The sequence below is a fragment of the Sorex fumeus genome, unplaced genomic scaffold (genome assembly GCF_029834395.1).
Source record: "Sorex fumeus unplaced genomic scaffold, SorFum_2.1 ptg000044l, whole genome shotgun sequence".
Classification (NCBI taxonomy): Eukaryota; Metazoa; Chordata; class Mammalia; order Eulipotyphla; family Soricidae; genus Sorex; species Sorex fumeus.
The window spans coordinates 69,137,921-69,160,577 of record NW_026606101.1 but is presented as its reverse complement, the minus strand read 5'-3'; the positions used below and the strand labels follow the sequence as shown (position 1 = coordinate 69,160,577).

Genomic DNA, 22,657 nt, shown 5'->3' with positions numbered 1-22,657 from the left:
AACTTAAGGGGGAAATGTCCCCAGCAGCTGGACCACTTCCTTCCATTCGCCCATCTGCTGGCAGCATTCGCCCCCTTAAAAGACTCTCAAAGGACCCAAGAAAGATCCCTGTGCAAATATAGTCAGAGATATCCTGACTCACTGAGGCAATTTAAACCTGCGAGCACTGAGGGTGAGAGCCAGTAGGGGTGTCTGTGTATGTCCCAGCACTCCATCTAGCACTCCACGACCCTCTTCTTTATTCTAGGGTCCCCAAGGGATCATCGAGTAGACCGTGTGCGCTGTAGCAAAGCCGCATTCCCTGGGGCACAGCTGTTCAAGGACAGCATGTGGGGTGTCCTTCAGGGCTACACATGAGGAGCTGGGGTGATGGCAGCAAGGGCTGGGGTTCAAGCACAGCATGGACAAAGTTTAATCCCCAGTACTGTATGTCTGCCCAACCACTGCTGGAAGCCACCCAGGAGCACTGGGCCAGGAGTCACCCTTAATCCATACCAGCTATGTAACCCTCCCTATCACCAAAGCAAAACAAACAGAACTCCACTGGAAGTATTCTGCCATTTTTAAAAGTCGCCTCTCCCACTACCCCACCATATACTAACCTGGATACCAGAATTGCAAACCCCACACACATTTGGAGCTACGGAATTCATAGCTGGCTTCTAATTCACCACTTCTTTTTGACGAGTTGAGACCAGCATTACAAATTATTTTATTGTGCATTATTTTCCTTTTAGTTCCTTCCTATTTCAGCGAAGGCATTACATTGATTTGTTCAATTCTGTATACAAGCAGGTAATAGCATCTGTAAATTTCATTTCAGGATAGTAATGGGGACACTATAAAATATTTGTTGTAAAAAAGGGGGTCATTGATTCTTCCAGGACTTAAAACTATTGGTCTAGATTCACAAGCCTTCCCAGTTCTTTCCCAGTACTGCACCCCGAGATTTACATTAGACCCCCTGCCATCATGCGGTGCAGACTCCCAGGCAGAAAGAGAGCATGACTGGCCCTCCACTTGCTCCCCAGCCTGACATTCCTTTGAGTAGGGGTGAGGACATCCCAGACCCCTAACTCGGGGACTTTGCCCTTTAGGGAGGTGCAGACAGTAAATGGGAACTCACCCTCCCCTTCTAGCCCAGGGATAGGCAGATACCAACCAATGGACTTTTGTGGGAATGCAGATAATTCCGAGAGAGAGGGAGTGTGGGGCCAAGGAGTCCAGGCAAGATGGGCTGGTGCATTTGGGAAGTCCACTTGGCTCTTCCCAGGACTCCACGGAGGGGGCGGCCCAAAGGAGAGCGCAGATTACCAAGTCATCCCCACCTGCACAGACAGAAATCATTTCAGAAAAAGAAGGAAGGGATGAAGGAAAGATGGAAGGAGGGAGGGAGGGAGGGAGGGAGGGAGGGAGGGAGGAAGAAAGAAAAGGGGGAGAAAGGAAGGTGGAGGGACGGAGGAAGGGGAGAGGAAGAAGGAGGTAGGGAGGGAAGAAAGGAGGAGAGAAGAAGAAAAGGAGGGGTAGGGGGAAGGCAGGGAAGGGAGGGGAAGGATGGAGAAGGGTAGGAAGGAAGGGAGGGAGGGAAGGAGGGAAGGAGGGAGGGAGGGAGGGAGAGAGGGAGGGAGGGAGGGAGGGAGGGAGGAAGGGAGGGAGGAAAGAATAGGGAGGGAGGAAGGGGAGAAAAGGAGGAAGTTGGGAGGAAGGGAAGGAAAGAGGCGAGACAGGAAGGAAGGAGGAGGAGGGAGGGTAAAGGAGGGGGAGGGAGGGAAGGAAGGAAGGAAGGAAGGAAGGAAGGAAGGAAGGAAGGAAGGAAGGAGAATAGAGGAGGGGTGAGGAGGCGGGGAGAAGTGAGAGGTGAGAGATGGGAAAAAGGAAGAGTGGGAGGAAGGAGAGGCTGAGAGAAGTGAAGGGGAGGGAGGACAAACTGAGGAAGGAAGGACAGGCAGAGTGGGAAGAGGACGAAAGGGAGAAAGAGTAGATGAAACTCACAGGCGCGGAAGGGGGCAGATGAAAACCCCCACACTCTCCTTGAGTGCCACAGTTCCCTGACTGAGGGTTGATCTCCAAACCTGATCCTGAATAGTGGGGTCAAGGGCGAGCACAGAGCCACACCAGGCCAGGAAGCTGAGGCTGAAGCTTAACTGCCCTGCACTGCATGTGGTGTGGGAGGACAGAGAAAGCGAGCTCTGACTCCAGACACCAGGAGAAGCCTGTTGTAGCCTATGTCCAACACTCTCCCACCACACTCTTGGTCAGTGCTGGGCCTCTGGCTGTCTGTCCCAGGGGATTTGGAATCACCGCCCCTCCCCCACTACCCCCCCCAAAACACGCATGCACACATGCGTGCAAACACATACACATCATGCACACATGTGCACACACTCATGAATACACATGCATGCATACACATGCATGCACACACATACACATGCACACACTCATGTGTATACACACACATGTATGCACACACACGTACATCCCCCCCCAAAGCATTTCAGGAGACACAGTCCTATTCAAAGGGCCTATTTGTGGGGCGCAAAGACCCCCTGCCTGAGGAGAGAATGCCTGTGGCTTTGACAACTTGAAGGAGCCAAATGAGCTGGAAAAAACAACATTCAGACATCAAGTACTCGCCACACCAGCATCCGAGCTAAGGCGGCCACCCTGTCCCCACAGACACCCATGGCGCAGCCTCCCAGTGCCTCACTGGAACAATGCCCTGCGCAGCAGCTGGCAGCTGCCAAACCCTTACTCGCTCAGCCTCACTCCCACTCAGGCAGTGGCCTCTGCACCCCAGTCGGGCCCCGGGGGGGTCACCCAACTCCCTCCCCCCTCACATCTGGCTCTGTCTGCAGGCCAAGGGGAGGCCCCAGCCTGGCCTGTGCACACATGGCCGAGGCTCGGATGGGCCAAGCAGGGCAGCCCCAGTACTGTGGCAGCCAGTCTCACCCAGTCACGCAGCATGCCCTGTCCACAGCCCAGCCCTGCAGCACCAGCAGGCTGCTGGGACAGAAGCTGTGGCCTCCTGGGAAGAGTGTCACACAGGAGCTCTGGCTAAGGGTCTCCTGGAGGGAGAGAGAGGGAGAGAGAAGGAGTTCGAACATCCAGCAGTTTTTGACCATCCGGCCAGGGGCCATGGAAACTTAAATGAAGCACCCCAGAGACAGGGATAGCACTAATTTTGAAGAAATTTCCTCCACCTAAGGTCCAACTGTAATAGATGGACTTGGTTAGCATGGGTCTGGGGAGAGTTAATTGAATTACTATGGGAGAGGGCTTTGAGTTTGGAGAGAAGCCTTCATAGAAATGGAAGTGTGGGTAAAAAGGTTCATCTAATTTACATCTACCACTTTCAGTTCAGGGTGTTAATGAACTATATCCTTTTAGAGTGTGATTAATTTATAGGAATGTGATTATTTTTCCTACTGCTATCTGTGGGTCAGCTTCTCCGATGTCTATATCTAACTTTATAGGCGAATTCGGCCTTTCACAAATTAAAATAATAAATCAAACACCTCTGTAATGGCAATATTTCATTAATTACAAGGAGGCATGCATTAGATTAACATTTATCTGTTTTAATTAATTTGCTGCAATGCAGCTAGCCATGCAAATTGGAAAACATCGCGTCAACTTGACAGGCGCTGAGTGGCAGCGCCTGCCACCCAGACGGGCCCAGGACAGCAGGGGGAGGTGGCACGACCATGGGGACCTCTGGTTGTGTGACAGGTGCCGTCATACATCAAAGCCGTGGGAAGGGACTTCAGGGGAATTGCAACTTCTCCTGAAAAGGTAATTAACTGATTGGGTCAGACAGCACGGGAGGGCAGGGAAAGGGAGGTGAAGCTGAGGATGGCGTCCCCGTCCCCGAACAAATTCTTTCCATCTAATCACCTCCTTTCTGCGGCACTTGAGCCTCTGGAAGGGAGCTCAGAGCCACCTCCTGCAGCCCTAGGAACTTTCCCGGGGAGAGGTGTTTGGGACCCTTCCTCCTTTCTGCAGAGGGGACACTCTGGGCCGTGGGCTGGGGTCACAGAACTGGGTCATTCCTCATCCCCCCCATGGCAGGATTCTGGCCAGGGCTGGTCCAAACACTGGAGCTGTGTCCAGCTCTGGAAAGCACAGGCTGCGGGGAGATAAAAGTCACCGACTCACATACTGCTGGGACTTGGGGCAAGTGGGCATCCTGCCATCGCCACATGAGGCAGCAGGTCTGCAGGGTGGAGTCACGTGGTGACCGAAGACATTCTTTGAGGTCACACACCAGTACCTGGGATCGTCTCAGAGAATTCCAGGGCCTCCCTGCCTCGGGGGCCGGGGCGGGTTCGAGCCAGGTGGGTGTCCACAAACTCAGATAAGCAATTCGTTCCCACTCAAGGGAGGGAACCGGGGGGTCCAGATCCACCACTATGGCCACTCCTGACTCCTGGTTTAAAGCAAAGGCCCGCGAATGCTGTTTGGCTCGGGCCCTGCAGTGCTCCGGGCCAACCCTGTTCTATTCACAGCAGGCTGAACCCCTGATGCTTCAGGGGACCATGTGGTGCTAGATATCAAACCAGAGTTGGCCACATACAAGACCAGTGCCTTAACGCCTGTACTCTCTCAAGCCCCGAACGAGTCATTATTTCTATCTTGTGAGATTGTTTTGTTGGGGTCACGCTCAGAAATGCTCAGGGGTTACTCCTGACACTGTGCTCCAGGGTCCCTCCCTACAGTATCCAAGGACCAGATCGTGCCGGGGATCGAACCTCCTGTACGGGAAGCACCAGAGTCATTTTAAAACTCTCCAGTGGCTCGGAGGCACATCTAGGGTGCAGGAGAAACGCTGGAACCAAACTTGGCAGATGGAATCCTGGCTGTCTGCAAACTGGCAAAGGTTCAGGGGCTGCATGGGCCTTGGTTTCTTCGCCTGTGAAATGGGGGGGTCCTAGGCAAATACTGGGGTGCTGGAGGGGCTGGGTGAGTCATAATAGCCTTGAAGCTCATACAAGGCGGCTCTTAAGAAGTTTCTACCTGCAGAGGGAAGTCTGGACCACTGTGGGCACTGAAATGGTGGCCAGAACTTCACCGAGCACATGGCTGAGGGCGTGCTTGGCTCAGCTTGGCCCTGTGCTTGATGCCAGGCTCAGAATCACCAAAGGCCACAACCAGCTTCCCATGGGCCGTGATGTCCGCACGTGTGCCTGCATCTTTTGGTTGTTGGACCACAACTGGTGGTGCTCAAGGCTTATACCCGGTTCTGGACTTGGGGATCACTCCTACAGGGCTCAGGAATCCTGTGAGGTGTTGAACCCAGGCTAGCTGCATGCAAGGCCAGTGCCCTACCGGCTGTACCACCTCTCCAGCCCAAGTTTTTGTAGTTTCACGTGTCATCCTCACATCCATGATCCACACAGTGGAACAGAGACGAAAGAAAAAAGAGAGATCGGAGCCTACTCTAAGAACTTCGATGTCAAAAATGGGGGGAATCTCCCCCAAATCTCAGACTGTGGAGTCCGGTGTAAATGTGCTAGGTCACAGCATCTTTTATGCCTGTCACACACCTGGAGAGTGCACCTCCCCCCCCCATGATTTCAACTAGCTTATGGCAAAGTGGGGCTCCCGTCCCCATTTTACAGAGAGAACAACTGAGACCCTGACAGTACCCAATTCTCCCCAGTGATCTAGTATGTGAAGAGTCTGGGCCGCCAAGGACTGGGGCTTCTCTCGTCTCCGCCACAGAGCCCACATTTCCCTTCACACAGGAGAGAAGGTGCGGGCTGTGAATGGGAATCCGTGTTGTCCAAAGCTCAGCTCCCTCCATGCAGAGGAAGCAAGCAGCCTGACAAGAAGAAGAGTGGGGCCGAGATTCTGACCTTGGGGCTCACAGAGCCGGACCAGAACCCCTGCCCCCTCCCCAACAGAGCACATAGGCAGAGGGACCCAGGAGGACAAGGGGGCGGCAGGGAAAGGTCCCAGTGGAGATGGTGCTCCCGTCGGGGTGTGCCTAAGGGATGAGGCTGAGGAAGGCGCCCGCCCTGCAGATGGGGGTGTGGCGGGGTGGCCTGGAAGGTCTGTGTGCCCTCTGAGGTTCTGCGGAGGGGTTCTTGTCATTTGAATTTCAGGGGGGAGAGGAGGACCCCCAGAAGAGTTAATCCACACATTCCTTGTTTAGGGGTGACTCTGATAGCAATTCCCAGTTGGAAGCTACGCAGGGCACGACTCTGCACTTGCCCACTTGCCAGGGCACTGTGAATCTGCGCATCCCACAGAACAAGGCTGCCACTAGAGGCAGGAACAAAGGTTTCCACAGAGAAAAGTGTCCCTTCCCCTTCCTCCCCTCCCCAGCAGGCTCCTTTGAACCTGCATTTCCAGCCTCTTTGGCTGGTGTGCGGGGGAGGGGGGACTGGGAGGGGGGTCGTGTGTGTGTATGTGTGTGTGTGTGTGTGTGTGTGTGTACGAGAGAGAGAGAGAGAGAGAGAGAGAGAGAGAGAGAGAGAGAGAGCATGCACGCACACACACACACACACACACACACACACACACACACACTCAAACATACGCACATATGGTCCCTGGAACTCCCAAACACACGGGGTGGCAGTCTGGTTTTCAGACAGGGAAGCCTGCCTGGTGAATAAGGGACACAGGAACCCTTCCTCTTCCCCTAACAGGTGGTCTGGGGAAATCACTTGTCCTCTCTTAGATTTTATTTTTCATTTTTTCATCTGTGAAATGGGCTAATATCTTTTGGTTCTTCATCTGTGACGTGATTAATACCCTTTGCACAGGTATAAAACTTAGACACTGTCCAGAGGGATGCGCCCATGTCTGGTGTTTACTAAGGAGGAGGGCTTCCTGGCTGCAAGGATAGTCACATGATCACTGTTGTGCCCTCCTCCTCCCCTCCCTAGAACTAACACTGCTCTTCCAGGTCCTCCTCCTCTCCCTCTCCCACTCAGGCCCCATCCCATAGCACAATTCTTTGGACAATTTCTGTCCACTCTTTCCCTTAAACTTGCCATACACAAAGCTCTCTCTGATTTATATCAATGATCTTTAAGACAGAGAGGAGTGAGATGCAACTGTGGAGAGAGAGAGAGAGAGAGAGAGAGAGAGAGAGAGAGAGAGAGGTTGTTGGTTCTTTACCAGATCCAGGGTCCAATAGCATGGGGCCTCCACTCAAGAATCTCCCCAGCAAACAAACGACACCTGGATGCTAAGAACTATCCAGTGAACCTCCTCAGCTCACTCAGACTGGCAGACACTGAAAAGTGAAAGTGCCAAAGTAACCCCAAGCTGGGGACTTATCCAGGCAGCACCACCATCCTCCCCACATTCTGTCTAAGACGTGAGGGTCCCCAACACTATTACAGCTCTGCTTCTAAAAGGTGCGCACACATGAGGGGGGGGGTCAGGTCTTTTCAAGGAACCTAGCAAGTGTGCACTGTGCGTGTGTCTCAGCAGCCAGTTGGGGTCCTCCCAGTCACTCTAGACACCGCCCCGTGATCATTAGTTCAGAAAGCAGGGGTACGTTTGCACTGAAAGCACTGTGGGTAGGTGAAGACCCCAACGACCATGGGGGATTAACTGTTGTTTCCCTGCAGTCTGGAACACAAAGGCCGGACAAGCTGTCCACTGCAGACATGACACTTCAGGCGGGCAGGGCTCGGAGGGGACATTCAACTCTCGCCAAGCAGTGGCTGCCGATTCTCTGCTATGAGCATATGCAGACGGGGCGGGGAGGGGGGGCATAAAGAAATCTCTATCCTCTTCACACATCCTCCTGACTTTATTTTTATGATGGGTGGAAAGAGCAACGTGGACCTTTGCCAAGGCAGCAAGTCAGTGGCCTGGCTCCCTCTGTTATACTGAGAAAAAAAAAAAGCTTCTTTTTATTGGCACAAATGTTCTCCCAAGATTACGAGATGTGGAAGCGTAACATGCGCATTGTAATGAGGAATGTCGGTCCTGTAAATACCAACTAAAGTGTCATAATAAACGTCTCTGTTTGAATCAAATATTACACGTTTGTCGTTTTCCTCTGAGCCACTTAACAGAGCTCTTTGCAGCCCTCTGGTGGTCAGCAAGAGAAAGAAGGAAGAACGGGTTTTGATTTGAACGGGAATCAAACGAGTCCATCAACATCCCCGGTCCCCTACAACCCTCCGGAAACACAAATTACTTGTTTTCACCAAGAAATGGACAAGTTCTTAGTTCAGACAAGAAAGGGTGTTGGTCAAAAGGCACAAAAATACCCACAGGAGCAGGAATGGCTGAAACCCTGGAATGCTTTGTCTTGTTTTCTGCAAAGCTTTCCACTCACAACTTGACACACACACAAAAAAGCTCCCCAGGTCCTCTTCCCAAACAGTCGTGTCCCTTCCCTCCCTCAGCTGCGGCGAGCATTCCCAAGCGCAGGCATCAGTTTGTGGATGTCGCTGGCTCAGCTACAGACCCCAGTTCAAGCCCAGAGCTGTTTTCCCAAAGTACCTGTTTGGGAAGAGGGTGAGGAAAGGTTCGGGCTAACGCTGTATTTTAAATTCCTTGCTTTCACCAAAATAATTTTTCGGGATGGACCCGCCCAGAACCACAGTAGGATAAAGCCCTTCTCAGAGCGGAGCTTTTCTTGGTCTCCCCTCCCCCCAACCTCAAATACACACCTCCAACCCCCCGCCCCCCAATCCCTCAAAGAAACTGCCTCTCCAGGATAAGCCAAGGGGGGGAAACTTGTTGAGATGAAATAAAAGGCCAGACTACAGAGAACAGCTCCCAAAACCGGCCATTCAAAAGCTGAACCAGACAGGCTCAAGGAAACTCCCAAATCCTTAAATTCCTCTTTTCTCAAGTTGCAGGCGCAGCACGACCCAGGCCCCTCGCCTTCCCGGTGTCATTAAAACCCTAACCCCCTAACCGTACGGGCTCCTGCAGCCACCAGCGAGCCAGGAGCAAGGCCAGCTGACTGAGGGGGTGGGGGGCTCCAAGCGGGCTTCACCTATGACCACAGCCCTCTTCTCCCGCAGAACAGCCACCCGGACTCTAGGACGCCCCCTCTCCCGAAGCCACCCACCCCTGTTACCCGGCAGCTTGGGCCACAGCCCCCCGCCCCCAAACCAAGTGCCCTCGTCCTCAACAGTGCCGAGAATCAACAAGTCATCCCCAAACTGGGCGCTCGGGCCCCGGACGCGCGCCCCCCGCCCCACTTTCCCCCTTCCAGGTGCGCCCCCTGCTGCGTCCCATCCTCGTCGGACTGGACTCCACGCCCGGTCCTGCCGGCTCCCCCGGCAGCTGTCAGGCTCCGGGCCCTTCACCGCGCGCCCCCGAATCGCTGCCCCCTGCTGTCCCCGCGGGAGGGACGCCGAGGTCAAGCTCCCCCCGGGGACCGCGCGCGCGCCCGGGCGGGGGAAGGGCGCGGTCCTCCCGGTGGGGGGTTGGGGGGCCCCTACGCTCCCGCACTTCTTTACGACTCGGCGGTGCGTGCTCCCGGGGGCGCCGGGGAGCCCACCCCCACGACCCCTACTCCCGGGCGCGCCCGCAAGTTTCCAGCGCATCCCCGCGCCGACTCGGAAAGCGGCGGCCCCGGCCGGGGGTAGCCGCTGCACCGCGCCGGGGCCCGCGCTGACCGCCAGGCGCAGACACCCCCCAAAGTTAGCCCTGCGCCCCCGCGCCCCGCACCCGGCTCTCGCCTCCGGCCCGGGCAACCCAGCGCAGGGCAGGGCCAGGCGTCGGCAGGTGGACCTCACCCCCACCCCAACCATCACCACCCCGGGGTGCAGCCGCGCCGCGTCCGGGGCGCCAGGCGCGGACTTCGGGGACTCCCGGATCTCGGAGGCCGGGGAGCCGCGGCGGGGGCCGGGGAGCCGAGGCACCGGCGAGTCCGGGTCCCCGCGCCCCAGCCGCCCTGGCCGGGAAGAGGAAAGTTCCCCAGCACCCACCTTTCGCCGCGAGAAGGCGGTGCCGCCGGCTGTCCCCGCCGCCGCCGCCGCCGACGCTGCTCCCCACGCCCAGCGCCAGCAGGAGCGGCCACCAGCCCAGCCTCGCGGGCCGCATCGTCGCCGCCGCCGCCGCCGCCCCCAGGGTCGCCCGGCCTGCCGTGCCCGCCGCCCGCCGCTCGCCGGCAGCAGCTGCGCTCACTGGCGCGGACCCCGCGCGGCTCGGGCGCTCACCCCGGGCCGGCCGTGACGTCACGCAGGGGGAGGCGACTCCCGCACACTCCGGAGGCGCGGACCGCGGCCCGCCCCCGCGCGTCGGGCTCCGGGCGCCCCAACTTTCCTCCACGACGGCGCTCCGGAGCCCCCCGGCCCGGCACCCCCTGCACCCCGTGTCTCCGGGTTTCTCCAGGGCAGCGGTGCGGAGGAGTGCGCGCCCCGGGGGTCCGCGCGTCGTTTGCGGGGACGCTTGGGGGGTGGAGGGGGCTGGACCTGCCACGCCCTGGGAGTCCACGGCCGTGCCGGGCGGGCGGGCGATGCTGCGGCGCCGCGCGGGACCCCGAGCCGCCAGATCTGGGGGTGCGGGGTGGGGGGAAGCCGCGCGCTACTTGAAGCTGGAAAACCCCAGAGCAGCTCCGAGGGGGGCTGCAGGGTACACCCCGGTGGGCCTGTAGGGCCCCGGCGCGGGCGAAGACAGCTCTTTAGAGGCTCGTGGGTAAGGCTGGGGTGCAAGGTGCTGGCCCGGGCGCGGCTGCAGGGGAGACCACCACGCTTAAACTTGCCTGGAGTCTGGCGCTTAGGCAGGAAGTTGCCACCTTTAAGGCACGCAGGCAGCAAGCCCTTAACCTCTCTGGGCCTCGGGGCGGGGCGCGGGTAGCCCTGGACCGTCCACCACCAGCCTGCATCTCCCTCAGAGAGCCTACAGGCACTCAAAAATAACCAGAGGTTCAAGAATGGCTCCGGAGAAGTCGGGGCGTATTTGCGGTGCCTCTGTCACCTTTTGGGATCATGCGGTGACAGACAAGAAAAGAACACATTTCTTGTTGTGTGGGTTCAGTACATTTCCGGGGCAGCCATCAACAGGTTGCTGGGCACGCGTGATCCTCAGACTGGAGGCCGCGGGTGTCTGTCCGCCAAGCCTTTGTTCCCTGTCTGAGAGGCGAGAGAGGGCAGTAAAACACAATTACGAGCCCGTGTAAGTGTTATGATCCTGCACATTCTTTACGGCGTCAGATAGGAGCCTATACAAATCAATTAACAAAATGTATCTGTTGCAAGGATGTCAACACAGCGAGAGATAATTAATAACTGTAGTTTGGGGGTACTCAACAAAACCATAAAAACCATTAGCAGTCTTCCTGCGGCCCAGCCTCCTGCGCCACCCTGGCAGCTCACCCGGAGTCGCTGCAGCTGCGAAGCCCGAGTTCAGGTGCTGGGAGGTGCTTGAAGAGCAGTGGTGGGTCACTGCAGCCTCAGGTTGGTGCAAACTGGTCCCACCTTGGACCCCAGATGTGCTTGTGAACCCCAATCCCAAGCTCTCTCTCTCCTCCTCCTCTCACTCACCCAGGGGGCAGTGGAGGCTCAGGGAAGCTGGGGACTCTCTTGCTTCAAATTCCCAGCCTAGTAGCACCATCCTAACCCTCTTCCAATGTGGAATCTGGATATCCAGAGAGAGTCACAGCCAGAAGGGAGTCTGAGCCAGGCAAAACGGGATGGAGGGGATGAGAAAACAAAGGATAAACATTCTCTTGTGTTCTTCCATTTTTGCTCCTTCCAAGAATGTGTCTGCCTCTCCATCACTTTGTCCAAAATGTAAACGTCTCTTTACTGAGTCTAGATGTCATTTTACCAGGCTTCGTTGATCAGACCCCAAAATTTTACATGAAATTTCAAAGGCAAGTCCAGAGAAATAGTGCAGGGGTAAGGCAGCTGCCTTGCACACGGCTGACCTCTGGTTCAATCCCTCAGAACTCCACCCCAGGAATGATTGATGAATGCAGAACCAGGAGTAAGGCCTGAGCAATGCCAAGTGTGATCTAACAGACTAAAAAAAAAGAAAGGGGGGCAAATGCATCCCACAGGAACACAATCCCTCCCTGGGTGGTAGATGATCAGAAAGAATATGACAGCAGGACCCAGGCTAGTGACCACCAGGTCCAATACGTCATCCTTCAGCAATGGGATCTTTGTAATGCCCACAGTGAGGGTCCAGGGCACTAAAGCCACCCCGGTTCGTGCTTCCCTGACACCATTCCCACTGGATGAGCCTTCTCACCCCAATGCAGCATCTGGCTGAAGGACCAGTGGTACAGTAATGTCATGGTTCTTCCTGGAACAGTTGGCACCACCAACAAGCAACATCCCAGGATGCACTGCAGGAGGGTCAGAAACGCACAGAACAGAGGCAGTGAGCTGAAGCCACTGGAGGCTGATCAGCACCATCTGAGCCTCTTACTGGCTGCAGAAACATGGACAAGTTCAGTCAAGATCAGCCCAGTCTGGCACAAGTCAGACTCGCTCAAGCTGACCCAGAGGAATTCCTGATGGGAAATAGTTGCCGCATCAAGACATGCATTTGCGGGTGGTTGGATCCTGGGTGTCATAGTGAATTTCTTAAGGTCGTGGCAAGAAGTAAATGAGAATGTGGAGGTGTACCGCTGTGTGTTGGCTGCTACAGGATGAATGTCCAAACCCTGTCAAAATATTTCTCTTCCAGAAGGGAGCACAAATAAAGGGTGTTGGGAGTATCCTCCCAGGATGGGAGATGCATGCTGAAAATAGACTATAGACCGAACAGGATTGCCACTCAATGCCTCTTTTGCAAACCACAACACCCAAAAGGAAAGAGAGAACAAAAGGGAATGCCCTGCCACTGAGGTGGGGGGGATGGGGGGATTGGGGGGTAGGAGGGATACTGGGATCATTGGTGGTGGAGAATGGGCACTGGTAGAGGGATGGGCACTCAATCATTGTATAACTGAAACCCAAGCACAAAAATTTGTAAGTCTACAACTGTACCTCATGGTGTTTCACTCATAAAAATTTTAAAAATATGTATTTCTCAATTCTCTGAAATGTTTTGTTTGGGGGAGAGGTACCAACACCCTGACTTAGAGGCAGTGAAGGTAAATCTTGAAAATACTCAGTTCACAAAAGCTCCACGTCCGTGGCCTCTATGTCCTCTGCTTCTGTTAGGACATTAGACAAACGGAGCACAACACCCCACCAGGGAGTGCACCCTCTATTACTCAGCCAGAGTCTGTGGGTGGGAGGGGGGATGTTACCTCATTTAGCACAGTGATGCTTGTGTGTACCACTGGTGGTTCATACTTGAATGTGATTTCATTAACTCAAATTGCCACACGGGCATCAAAACATCCCTGTAACAAAAGGCTCATTACTGGCCCAGGAAGTCTGAGCAACTGATCATTATTGACATCCTTTTGCAGACCATGAATTCCTATCTGCACAATCCCATCTTTCTTGCACACGTCATATTGGGGGAGAGGTAATAAGCAACAAAAAATTGCTTATTACCTCTCATATTGGGGGATACTGGGGGAGAAAGATAAGCAACAAAAAGTATTCTCAAATGAGAAATAGTCAGGGTTTAAAAATAAAACCTTTGCCAGTCATCACCTGTGAAAAATAGCCATTTCAGTACCTGCTGCAAGGAATTTGTTAAGACCCTGTCCTTGGTTCTTGTTTCACCCTTGGGGCTTGTTCTTTTGTTCTTATAAAAGACCCTCACAGGAGATCAGGAGATTACATGGAGGAAGGTGCTTGCTTCACCCACAGCTGACCTGGCTTAGATCTCCAGAGCACCACCAGAAATGATCCCTGAATTCTGCCTGTTGTAGTCCCTAAGCCTAAAGTAGATGAACATTTAAATAAATAAACACCACTCACAAAACAGTACCAGGGTAACAGTATGTCTCCTCCCTGGACCCTGATGCTCAGGGTCCCACCCGGCAAAGCGATAACAAATCCAAGACAACATATTGGGTCAATAGTTCTTAATAAATAACTAAGTGCCCTGTTCCAGAAAATAGGATCTATCTGGAAAATGCCTGACGTGCGAACAGCCCTTTCCCTGGCCACGTCACCAGGGTCGTTAGCACCTTGCCCAATTAAGCACCCAAACACAGCCCCTGAATAATTCAAACTGGATAAATGAAGGAAATAAATAAATGATACCCACATCAGGAAACTTATTTTAAAGAGGAAAATGAAGCAGTGGGTTTCTACACGGCCCCAATCTAATTCCATGAGAGTCTTTCGCTTCAGAAGATCCTTAAAGAGCTTGGCTTGCTCCAGCCCCTCGTCTGGCCACACTGGGTCTCACAGGCCTGGCAGGGAGCAGCTGCCCAGGGATTGCCCACATCATTCTCCCAGACTCACGACACCGTTGGTGCCCACGGAGTCATTTAAAGTTGAGGCATTTCTCTTTAGGAGAAAGTCAGGCAAGCGTGTTCATCACCAGCTCCACGCAGGCTGAACTCTGTGTGGACATAAGCGCTTCATGCTGTGCAGGGCAGAGGCCCTGCCTGAAAACAAAGATGCCACTGATTGTAGCCAAGGGACACTCCTGGCTGCTCAGCTCTGCGCTGGTTGCTCTCTCGTGCGGCACCCTCACCCAAGGCCCGCATTACCTTGCATGGTATTTCATGCGGGCGGCTCCAGCTACGTGTCCTTGAGCAGCCTTGGGACGGCTCCTACACTGCATCTGGCGGAGTGACGCTATCTCATGTCTCAGGTAGGTCACAAAGGAGACATGGCTCCCGCCTTGTTCACTGGGATGCAACATAGACTATGTTGCATATACCAACATACATCATAGACTATGCACTACACCCTTTACAGTATGCTTCAAACTATATGCTGCCAAACAGATGCACGCATACATATATGGCACTATAGATACAAACTAATAGCACATGCTACACAATACACTTTATATCCTATACTCTGTTCTACATTCTATATGTCCATACTATGTATCACACAGCATATACTATAAGGTACAGGGACACATACTATATACTACACACTATATGCCAGATGCTATAATATCACATACTATGTGCTATGTGATACATATTATAACTACACACAATACATCACGATCACGACCACCCTGTTGTTCGTCGATTGCCTCGAGCAGGTGCCAGTAACGTCTTCTTCGTCCTAGCCCTGAGATTTTTTTTTTTAAAGTGCCATATTCAAGGCTTTTTTCAGGGTTAGGAGAATGAGACCCATCATTGTTACTGGTATTTGGCATATTGGGTATACCACGGGGAGTTTGCCAGACTCTGCCGTGTGGGCATGTTACATTTGGTAGCCTGCCTGTTTGACCAAATTAGGAATGAGATGATAAGAGGTCGCGCGGCCGCAAATGAGGCCGCGCGCTTCCGGGAGCTGAGTATGATAATCTCTGGATCCTGGCCGTTGTTGGAGTTACACGGCAGTTGGTGGGTGTAACTGTCTAGTTACTGGCAGGTCCAGTCCCAAACTGTGCAGGCTTGGAGATCTCAGCCCCGGGTCCCACACACCTGGGTTCCTCTGTCAGTTCTTTTATGCGTGAGGCTCGTCCAAGTGTGTGGAGAGTGGTCCCAGCATGGCCTTGGCTGGGCCTCGGTGGTCTTCAGCTGTTGGGCCCTGGTGGAGACAGTCAGGCATAGGGTAGGAGACTCTGCCTTGTTCTCTCCTAGGAGCTGAGTGTGATGATCTCTGGATCCTGGCCGTTGTTGGAGTTACACGGCAGTTGGTGGGTGTAACTGTCTAGTTACTGGCAGGTTCAGTCCCAAACTGTGCAGGCTTGGAGATCTCAGCCCCGGGTCCCACACACCTGGGTTCCTCTGTCAGTTCTTTTATACACACAATACATACCCTAAACTATATATGACATACCATACACTCAATTCATGTTATATACCACACAATTTACTACAAACTACTACCACACTATACAATATAACTCATACAATATACATGATATATGATGCATGCTATACACTACATGCGTACCACACTATATACAATACCCTATGTAACATGCACTTTACACAACGTACTACACATTAAATGCTACATGTTATATGCTTTATACTGCCTGCTGTATAGTATATGCTGCATATTTTATACTACCACACATTTGTTACAAACTTTTCTCCATACTATCTATTACATACAACATACACCACACTACGTGTTAAATGATATATATTATATGCTACATAGTATATACTGAAACCACATGCCATGTACTGCATATTCATATACTACACCATGCACACTACATATCATGAACTATTGATTTTATACTATAAAAATATACTACATGCTATATATGACATGCTATCTGCCGTGTACTATTTATTGTATGCTGCATACTCTTTACTACATGCTAAATGTTCATGTTGGGAAATTGATGCCTCCCTCGATGAGTCTCCCAGGCCAGGTGAGATACTGGGGGCCTCAGGCCAGGTGAGAGGCTCAGTTTAAGTGCATTGACACTAAATGTGAGCAGCAGCTGTGAGCCTTCCCTGAGGCTTCAGAGAATCCCTTTTCCTAGCAGCTGAGTCATGACCAGCTCTGAGTGTTCCTGCTGAGGCTTTAGACATCATGGAACATAGTCAAGTCACTTCCTTCCCAAAGTCTAATCCACATGATCCATCAGTGCAATCAATTTGTTGTTTATGGCACTATGTTTGGGGGTGGCTTACCATGCTTTGAGCATAGGAAATGTGCTTCCATTCATACAGTTTCCTACAACAAGGACCAGGGAAAGGGAAATGTGTTAAGGTGCACCATAAGCTGCATTTAGAATCTCAAAATTTGAGGTTTTTCAAGGCCTAGAAATAAACCAAAATTGCTTCAGGGACATAGAACCAGTCAGATAGATAAATGACAGAGACAAAGAGCTAGGTACCTAACAGAGATAGATACAGTTACAGATACAATCAGTTATAAGAGCTGGGGTTATACAATTATAGGCACTGACAAATCCCAAGATCTGGATTCTGGAGACTCAAGAGAACCCCTGAGATGATGTAGTTCCAATTCAAAGAAGGACAGCCTTGATAGGCAATTCAGAAGGAACTGATAATTAGGTTTTGTCCAAAGGCAGGAAAGGCCAGTGTCCTTGTCTGAAAGCAGCCAGGTATGAGTAATCCTCCCTTCCTTGGGGACAGTCAGTCTTTTTGATGCATTAAGACTTTCACTGAGTGGGGAAGGCAGTCTGCTTCAAGCAGTCTGCCCATTCCAATGTGGATGCTCACCCAAGAAGCCGGCTCCAGGGACCTCCAGAGTAATGTGTGGCAAGGGGAGCCCTTGGCCTGGACGTGGTCACTTGATAAAGTCCACACATGCTGTTCCAAATAAAGGGCAGACCTTGAACAGATCTGCCTGGTTCTGAGACCAGGCTCCCCAGTCAATGAGCTGGTTTTCAAGCCTGCATTATGCAAGTAAGTGCGGGGCTTGCAAAAAAAACTGAGCCGACCAACTCACCACCAAGTTCCCTGCAGGATCAAAACCTGACACCTACCAAACCTCACCACCAGGAGTGCTTTCCTGAGGATGTTCCTTCCTCTTTCCCTTCCCTTCTTCCTCTAAGGACCCAAACCCCAAGTTTCCCTTTGTCTCCCTCTGTTCTGATATGACCTCACCTCACCTGCTGCTGCGCCATGTGGATGAGCTCAAGTCCTCTCCACTACTCACCTTGACCCCAGGTCAGAGTTGCTTACCCAGGCCCCGAGGCCCCCACCACTCTGCTCTGGGCTCCACTCCAAGCTGACTTCCTCCTGTGACTCTGTGGTGTTGAAAGTTGCTCTAGTCCACCAGCTGCCTTCACTGTGCACCAGGAGGACATGACAGTCCTGCTTCTATGCCTTTGCTATATACTATGTCCTAAATGTGTTACCTGTTATGTACTACATGCAACATGCTACATACTACATGTACCAGGTAGACCCTCTATGATATACTGTATACTACACATTATATACTACATGTAATATACTACTGCTACATACTATATAGCAATACTCTATTACCTATAACATATGACATGCAATCAACTACATATTATATGTACTATTACAATACACTACATGCTCTATATGACATACTATATGCCATATACTATTTATTATCTACTATAAGGCATCACACACCATGTACTGTATACTATACATATACTATACTCTTCTGATTTAGTTCAGTTATGAATTGAATTAAATCCCTGCATAATTCCTCTGTGTAAGTCCAAGTCCCCCATATTTTCAGTTTCAACAGTGCACAGTGCTGGGGTAAGTGTGTCTCAGGGTGATAACCGGCAATCCTGAGGGGGGCATGAGGTCCTGAGGATTGAGCCAAGATCCCTGAGCATTCAGGCCACATGCTTCAGTGCCTGGAACTTTCTCTCTAGCCCAGGAGAGAGGGCCTGCCATGAAGTCATTGAGTTACCATGTAGTGCTTATTCCACAGCCCTAAACCAATGCAGCCAGTGTCTGGACACGAAGAGGAAATTCAGGCACTCACGTGTCACAGAGGGATCATCATGGGTAGACAGTGAAAGGGCACGACCTACAGGGCAAGGTAAAGGGCTTCAAAGAAGCCAGGCCTGCCAGCCGAGGACTCAGAACCCTAGACTTCAGAGCTGTGAGGAAAAAATGACTTCCGGTCATGGGGTGGTGGTTGTGGCAAACAATGCCAGCAACCTATGGAGTCTCTCGCTGAGTCCTACCTGCCGCATATTCTCCTCTCTCCCCAGCACATTTGTCTTAAAATCTAGGAGATGCTGTTGTCCCCTTGAGCCCAAAGAAAAGCACAGCAGGCTATGTCCAAAGCCCTGGTCAATCACATAGGCTTACTGCCCACCACGCATCCGGGCCCTCTGGGCCTTTGGGCCTTAGAACAATCCCCACCCCCCCAGCTCTTATTTCCCACTCATCGTGACATGAATCTGGGCATCCTCTTAAATATCAGCCCCCCTCCCAGGGAGCCCACCCAGTTAATCCCTAGAACAGTGCTTGCTTAGGTTCTGCCATTACCGTTTGTTGATTATTTTTGTCAACTTACTTGCTCCTTTCCTCACCATCGGATATAAATTTTAGGAGAGGGGAGATTTATATATGGGTGATGGATAGTGATTGAATGAATCAAGAAATGGTTTTACCTTCTCTAAAGAAGTATTTGGGTTCTACTCACACTTCTATGACAATTCCACCAAACATTGCATGGCAAAGTCCTACTGGCATGGATAATGTTACATAAATCTAGAATTTGGGGCTGGAGTGAGAGCGCAGCAGGTAGGGCATTTACCTTGCATGCAGCTGACTCAGATTCAATTCCCAGCATCCCATATGGTTCCCCGAACACTATCAGGAGTAATTTCTGAGTGCAGAGCCAGGACTAACCCCCGAACATCACCTGGTGTGACCCTCCAAACCTCCCAAATCTAGAACTTACATCTTCATGTAGCTTGAGTTCATACTAGAAAAACTGAAATTTCTTCAGGGGTTAGTGGTGGTGGAGGAAAGTCTGCAAGTGTCTTGAAGGGTGGAGCTCACTGGGGGGAAAGGGGGCAGGAGGTAGACTCCCTACTAGGTCAAGAGTTGGGGTTACAAGAGTGGCCGAGTTTAGTACCAGGAGTTTTGCTCCATGGCTTGGAGGCCAGCCACACACTCTAGGGGAAAAGGGAGCTCAGATAGAGAAAGAAGCACCAAATAAAGGGTGTTGGAAAGATCCTCCCAGGATGGGAGAAGCATGCTGAAAGTAGACTATACACCAAACATGATTGCCACTCAACGCCTCTTTTACAAACCACAACACCCAAAAGGAGAGAGAGAACAAAAGGGAATACCCTGCTACAGAGGCAGGGTAGGATGGGGGGATGAGAGGTGGGAGGGATACTGGGACCTGTGGTGGTAGATAATGGGCACTGGTGGAGGGATGGGTACTGGACCATTGTATAACTGAAACCCAAGCACAAAAATCTGTAAGTCTACAACTGTACCTCATGGTGTTTCATTAATAAAAATTTTTTAAAAAAAAGAGTTGGGGGTAGATCCGGATTCTCCTGTGACCCGGTTTAGAGCACTCTCTCTTCACCATTCTCAGTCACTCCGTCCTTCAGACGCCTCCACTAACCGGACTTGGAATCATAAAGTGCCTTCCATACTAAACAGCCCCAGAGAGAGCACTGAAGGTGGAGGAGGGGAGAATAAATATTCATTTGCTTCCCAAGCCTGAGAGGGTGCAGCCTCAAGCCGGCTCTTCCCTCCCTCGTTGCCTCTCAGTCTAAGGTGACAAGCGGCTCGTCTCCTAGACAGCTCCAAGGAAAATCATTTCACCAAAGTAATTTTCAAATTTTATGTCTTTCGATTTCTCCGTATTTAAGAAATTCTTCCCAGGTTGGCGCAGCTATGTGTAGTGAATCATATATCCAAAGGGGACAGGGTGTATTTCATCACCCTCAGATGATGTTCTCCAACATCTGGGAATGTCAAAAAGTGGTGTCAAGTGAATGGTACATGATAAACGGGCTGTGTTTGCTGGCCCAGGCGCCCGAAGGACTAAAACCTGATACCTAGCCTAATGGCCAAACGCGGCTCCGCTCCTGCTTCGGTTCACAAGACTTCGAGTATTGGGAGCTGACTTTAATGTGAAAAATATTAAGCTATTTTCTGGATTTAGAGTTTGGGAATGAATACTATACTCTTAAGTCGGGCTACTAAAATCCAAACTAAATACGTTTCTGTAAAATTGGTTTAAAGGTTGCTTTAATGTTGCAGCTATCTGAGAAAGGCGGGTGGGGGGGAGGAGAGAGAGAAAGAGAGAGAGAGAGAGAGAGAGAGAGAGAGAGAGAGAGAGAGACAGAGAGAGAGACAGAGAGAGACAGAGAGAGACAGAGAGAGACAGAGAGAGAGACAGAGAGAGAGAACAGGAGAGACAGAGAACAGGAGTGAGAGACAAGGAGCATTTTCAAAGAGTAGCTATTCAAACAATGATTAAAGTTTTGGAGAATTTCTATAACACAATTCATATACATGAACATAAAACTTTGAACTTTACAAACAGATTAAAGTGTTCTTTAGACTCTTCATGGAAACTGATCAGATGCTTGTACTTCAAAGCCCTTAAACAAGACTGTAATTAACAACTTCTTTAAATAGCCGAGCAGTTATTCAGAACTGAATATGAAATCAGGGCACTTTTGGGCACTCGCTGCTAGTGTGACAACAAGCCCTTGCCAGAGAAAATGATTAAGGAGAAACAGTGAGTTAGGGGGAAGATGCAGATCAATTTAGATAGACTTTATAGAGCAAAGAAGTGTAATAAATGTAACAATGAACTAGATGAGAACTAGTTTAGTAGAGTGACATGCAGATGAAAATTGGATTAAAAGTGGTAATTAAGACAGGTGGGATATTACAGTGGTCAGGGTGCTTGCCTTGCATGTGGGTAACCTGAGTTTTGGTCCTCATAGGACATAGAGTCCCACGAACACTCCAGAAGTGATTTGTGAGCACAGAGCCAGGTATAAGCCCTGAGTGCTGTGGCATGTGGCCCCCAAACCAAAAGGTGACTAAAGAAAGCAGCGTTAATATTCTAGACTTTTGGTGCTGTTCCAAAGGAGAATAAAGACTTGCATTACTTTTAGACACTGCTCGCCCCTGTGTTTCCGTTAAAACATTGTTATTAAGTTGTTAAAGATGAAAGATATGGAACAAGTGACTTTTAAATAATTTGAAAAAAAAATAGAATAAAATAGGATCCTATCAATAAATTACAGTAGGGAATTTTAAAAACTATTCAAGAGGCAGGTTTGTTAGAACAAAGTTAACAGATAAGTTACATCCAAATCACTAAATAAGAAAGGGCTAAATATCCTTATAATGACAGAATCCTAAATTATTTCTATATAGTTTTTACTCCTTCTAGAAGCTGTTACAAGTACTAAACATAAATATTCAGGAAAATGTTAAAAGTATAGTGTATGTGTAAATACATATATTCATGCACACGTAAAATATTACTAAAATAATAAAGGTCTCTATATGAGGATAAAATGTTCAATTCAAAACTATGCTCAAATAAATTATTATAAATTAGGAAATGTAACAGATAGAGAGACATACAAAAACACCAGATAATAGCATTTAGAGATATAAACTCCAATAAATATGTCTAAGGATTTAAAAAACATTTTAATAGATCATAAAAGATTAATTAATTGATTAATCATTAATAGTCACTTAGTTTGGGAACAAAATTCCACTTTAGCCGGGCTCTCCGAAAATATATGACTAAGGAAAAGTAAAACAAAATAAACTAATTGATTAAAAATTATAAATAACTGAAGAACAGCTATAAAATAATTTAAAATTCCAGAAAAATACAGGATAAAAGAAAAGACAATATAGAAACACAAATATTATTTAATTGTTGGATAACCAAGTCTCAAGTACAAAAACTCCTAAAAAATTTATCACTTGTATCACTTGTCATCCCTTTATTCATCGATTTGCTCGAGTGGGACCCAGTAACGTCTCCATTTGTCCCTGTCGCGTGCTAGTTAGCCTAATGACATCTGCTCGCTCCAGGAACATGAAGAGCCTCAAACCGTTTGTTCAGGGTTTTGACGAAGAAGTCTGACCAAGTCAAGCTATGCATCCTTTTGACGTCCCATGGAATATAGTCGGTAACAGCTCTAGTCCAGCAGTCGCCTCTAAATTGCATTA

The 22,657-nt window shown here is 50.5% G+C and overlaps 1 protein-coding gene across 1 annotated transcript in view; it reads right to left on the bottom strand.

Annotated features, from left to right (window-relative positions):
- The window catches only part of CLSTN2 (calsyntenin 2), a 503,103-nt gene extending 492,958 nt beyond the window's left edge, over positions 1-10,145 (bottom strand). Inside the window, exon 1 of the mRNA XM_056121392.1 lies at positions 9,918-10,145. Coding sequence (XP_055977367.1) covers positions 9,918-10,032 — 115 coding nt within the window. The 5' untranslated portion in view covers positions 10,033-10,145. The remainder of the gene's footprint in view (positions 1-9,917) is intronic.
- Positions 10,146-22,657: the final 12,512 nt, after the last annotated feature.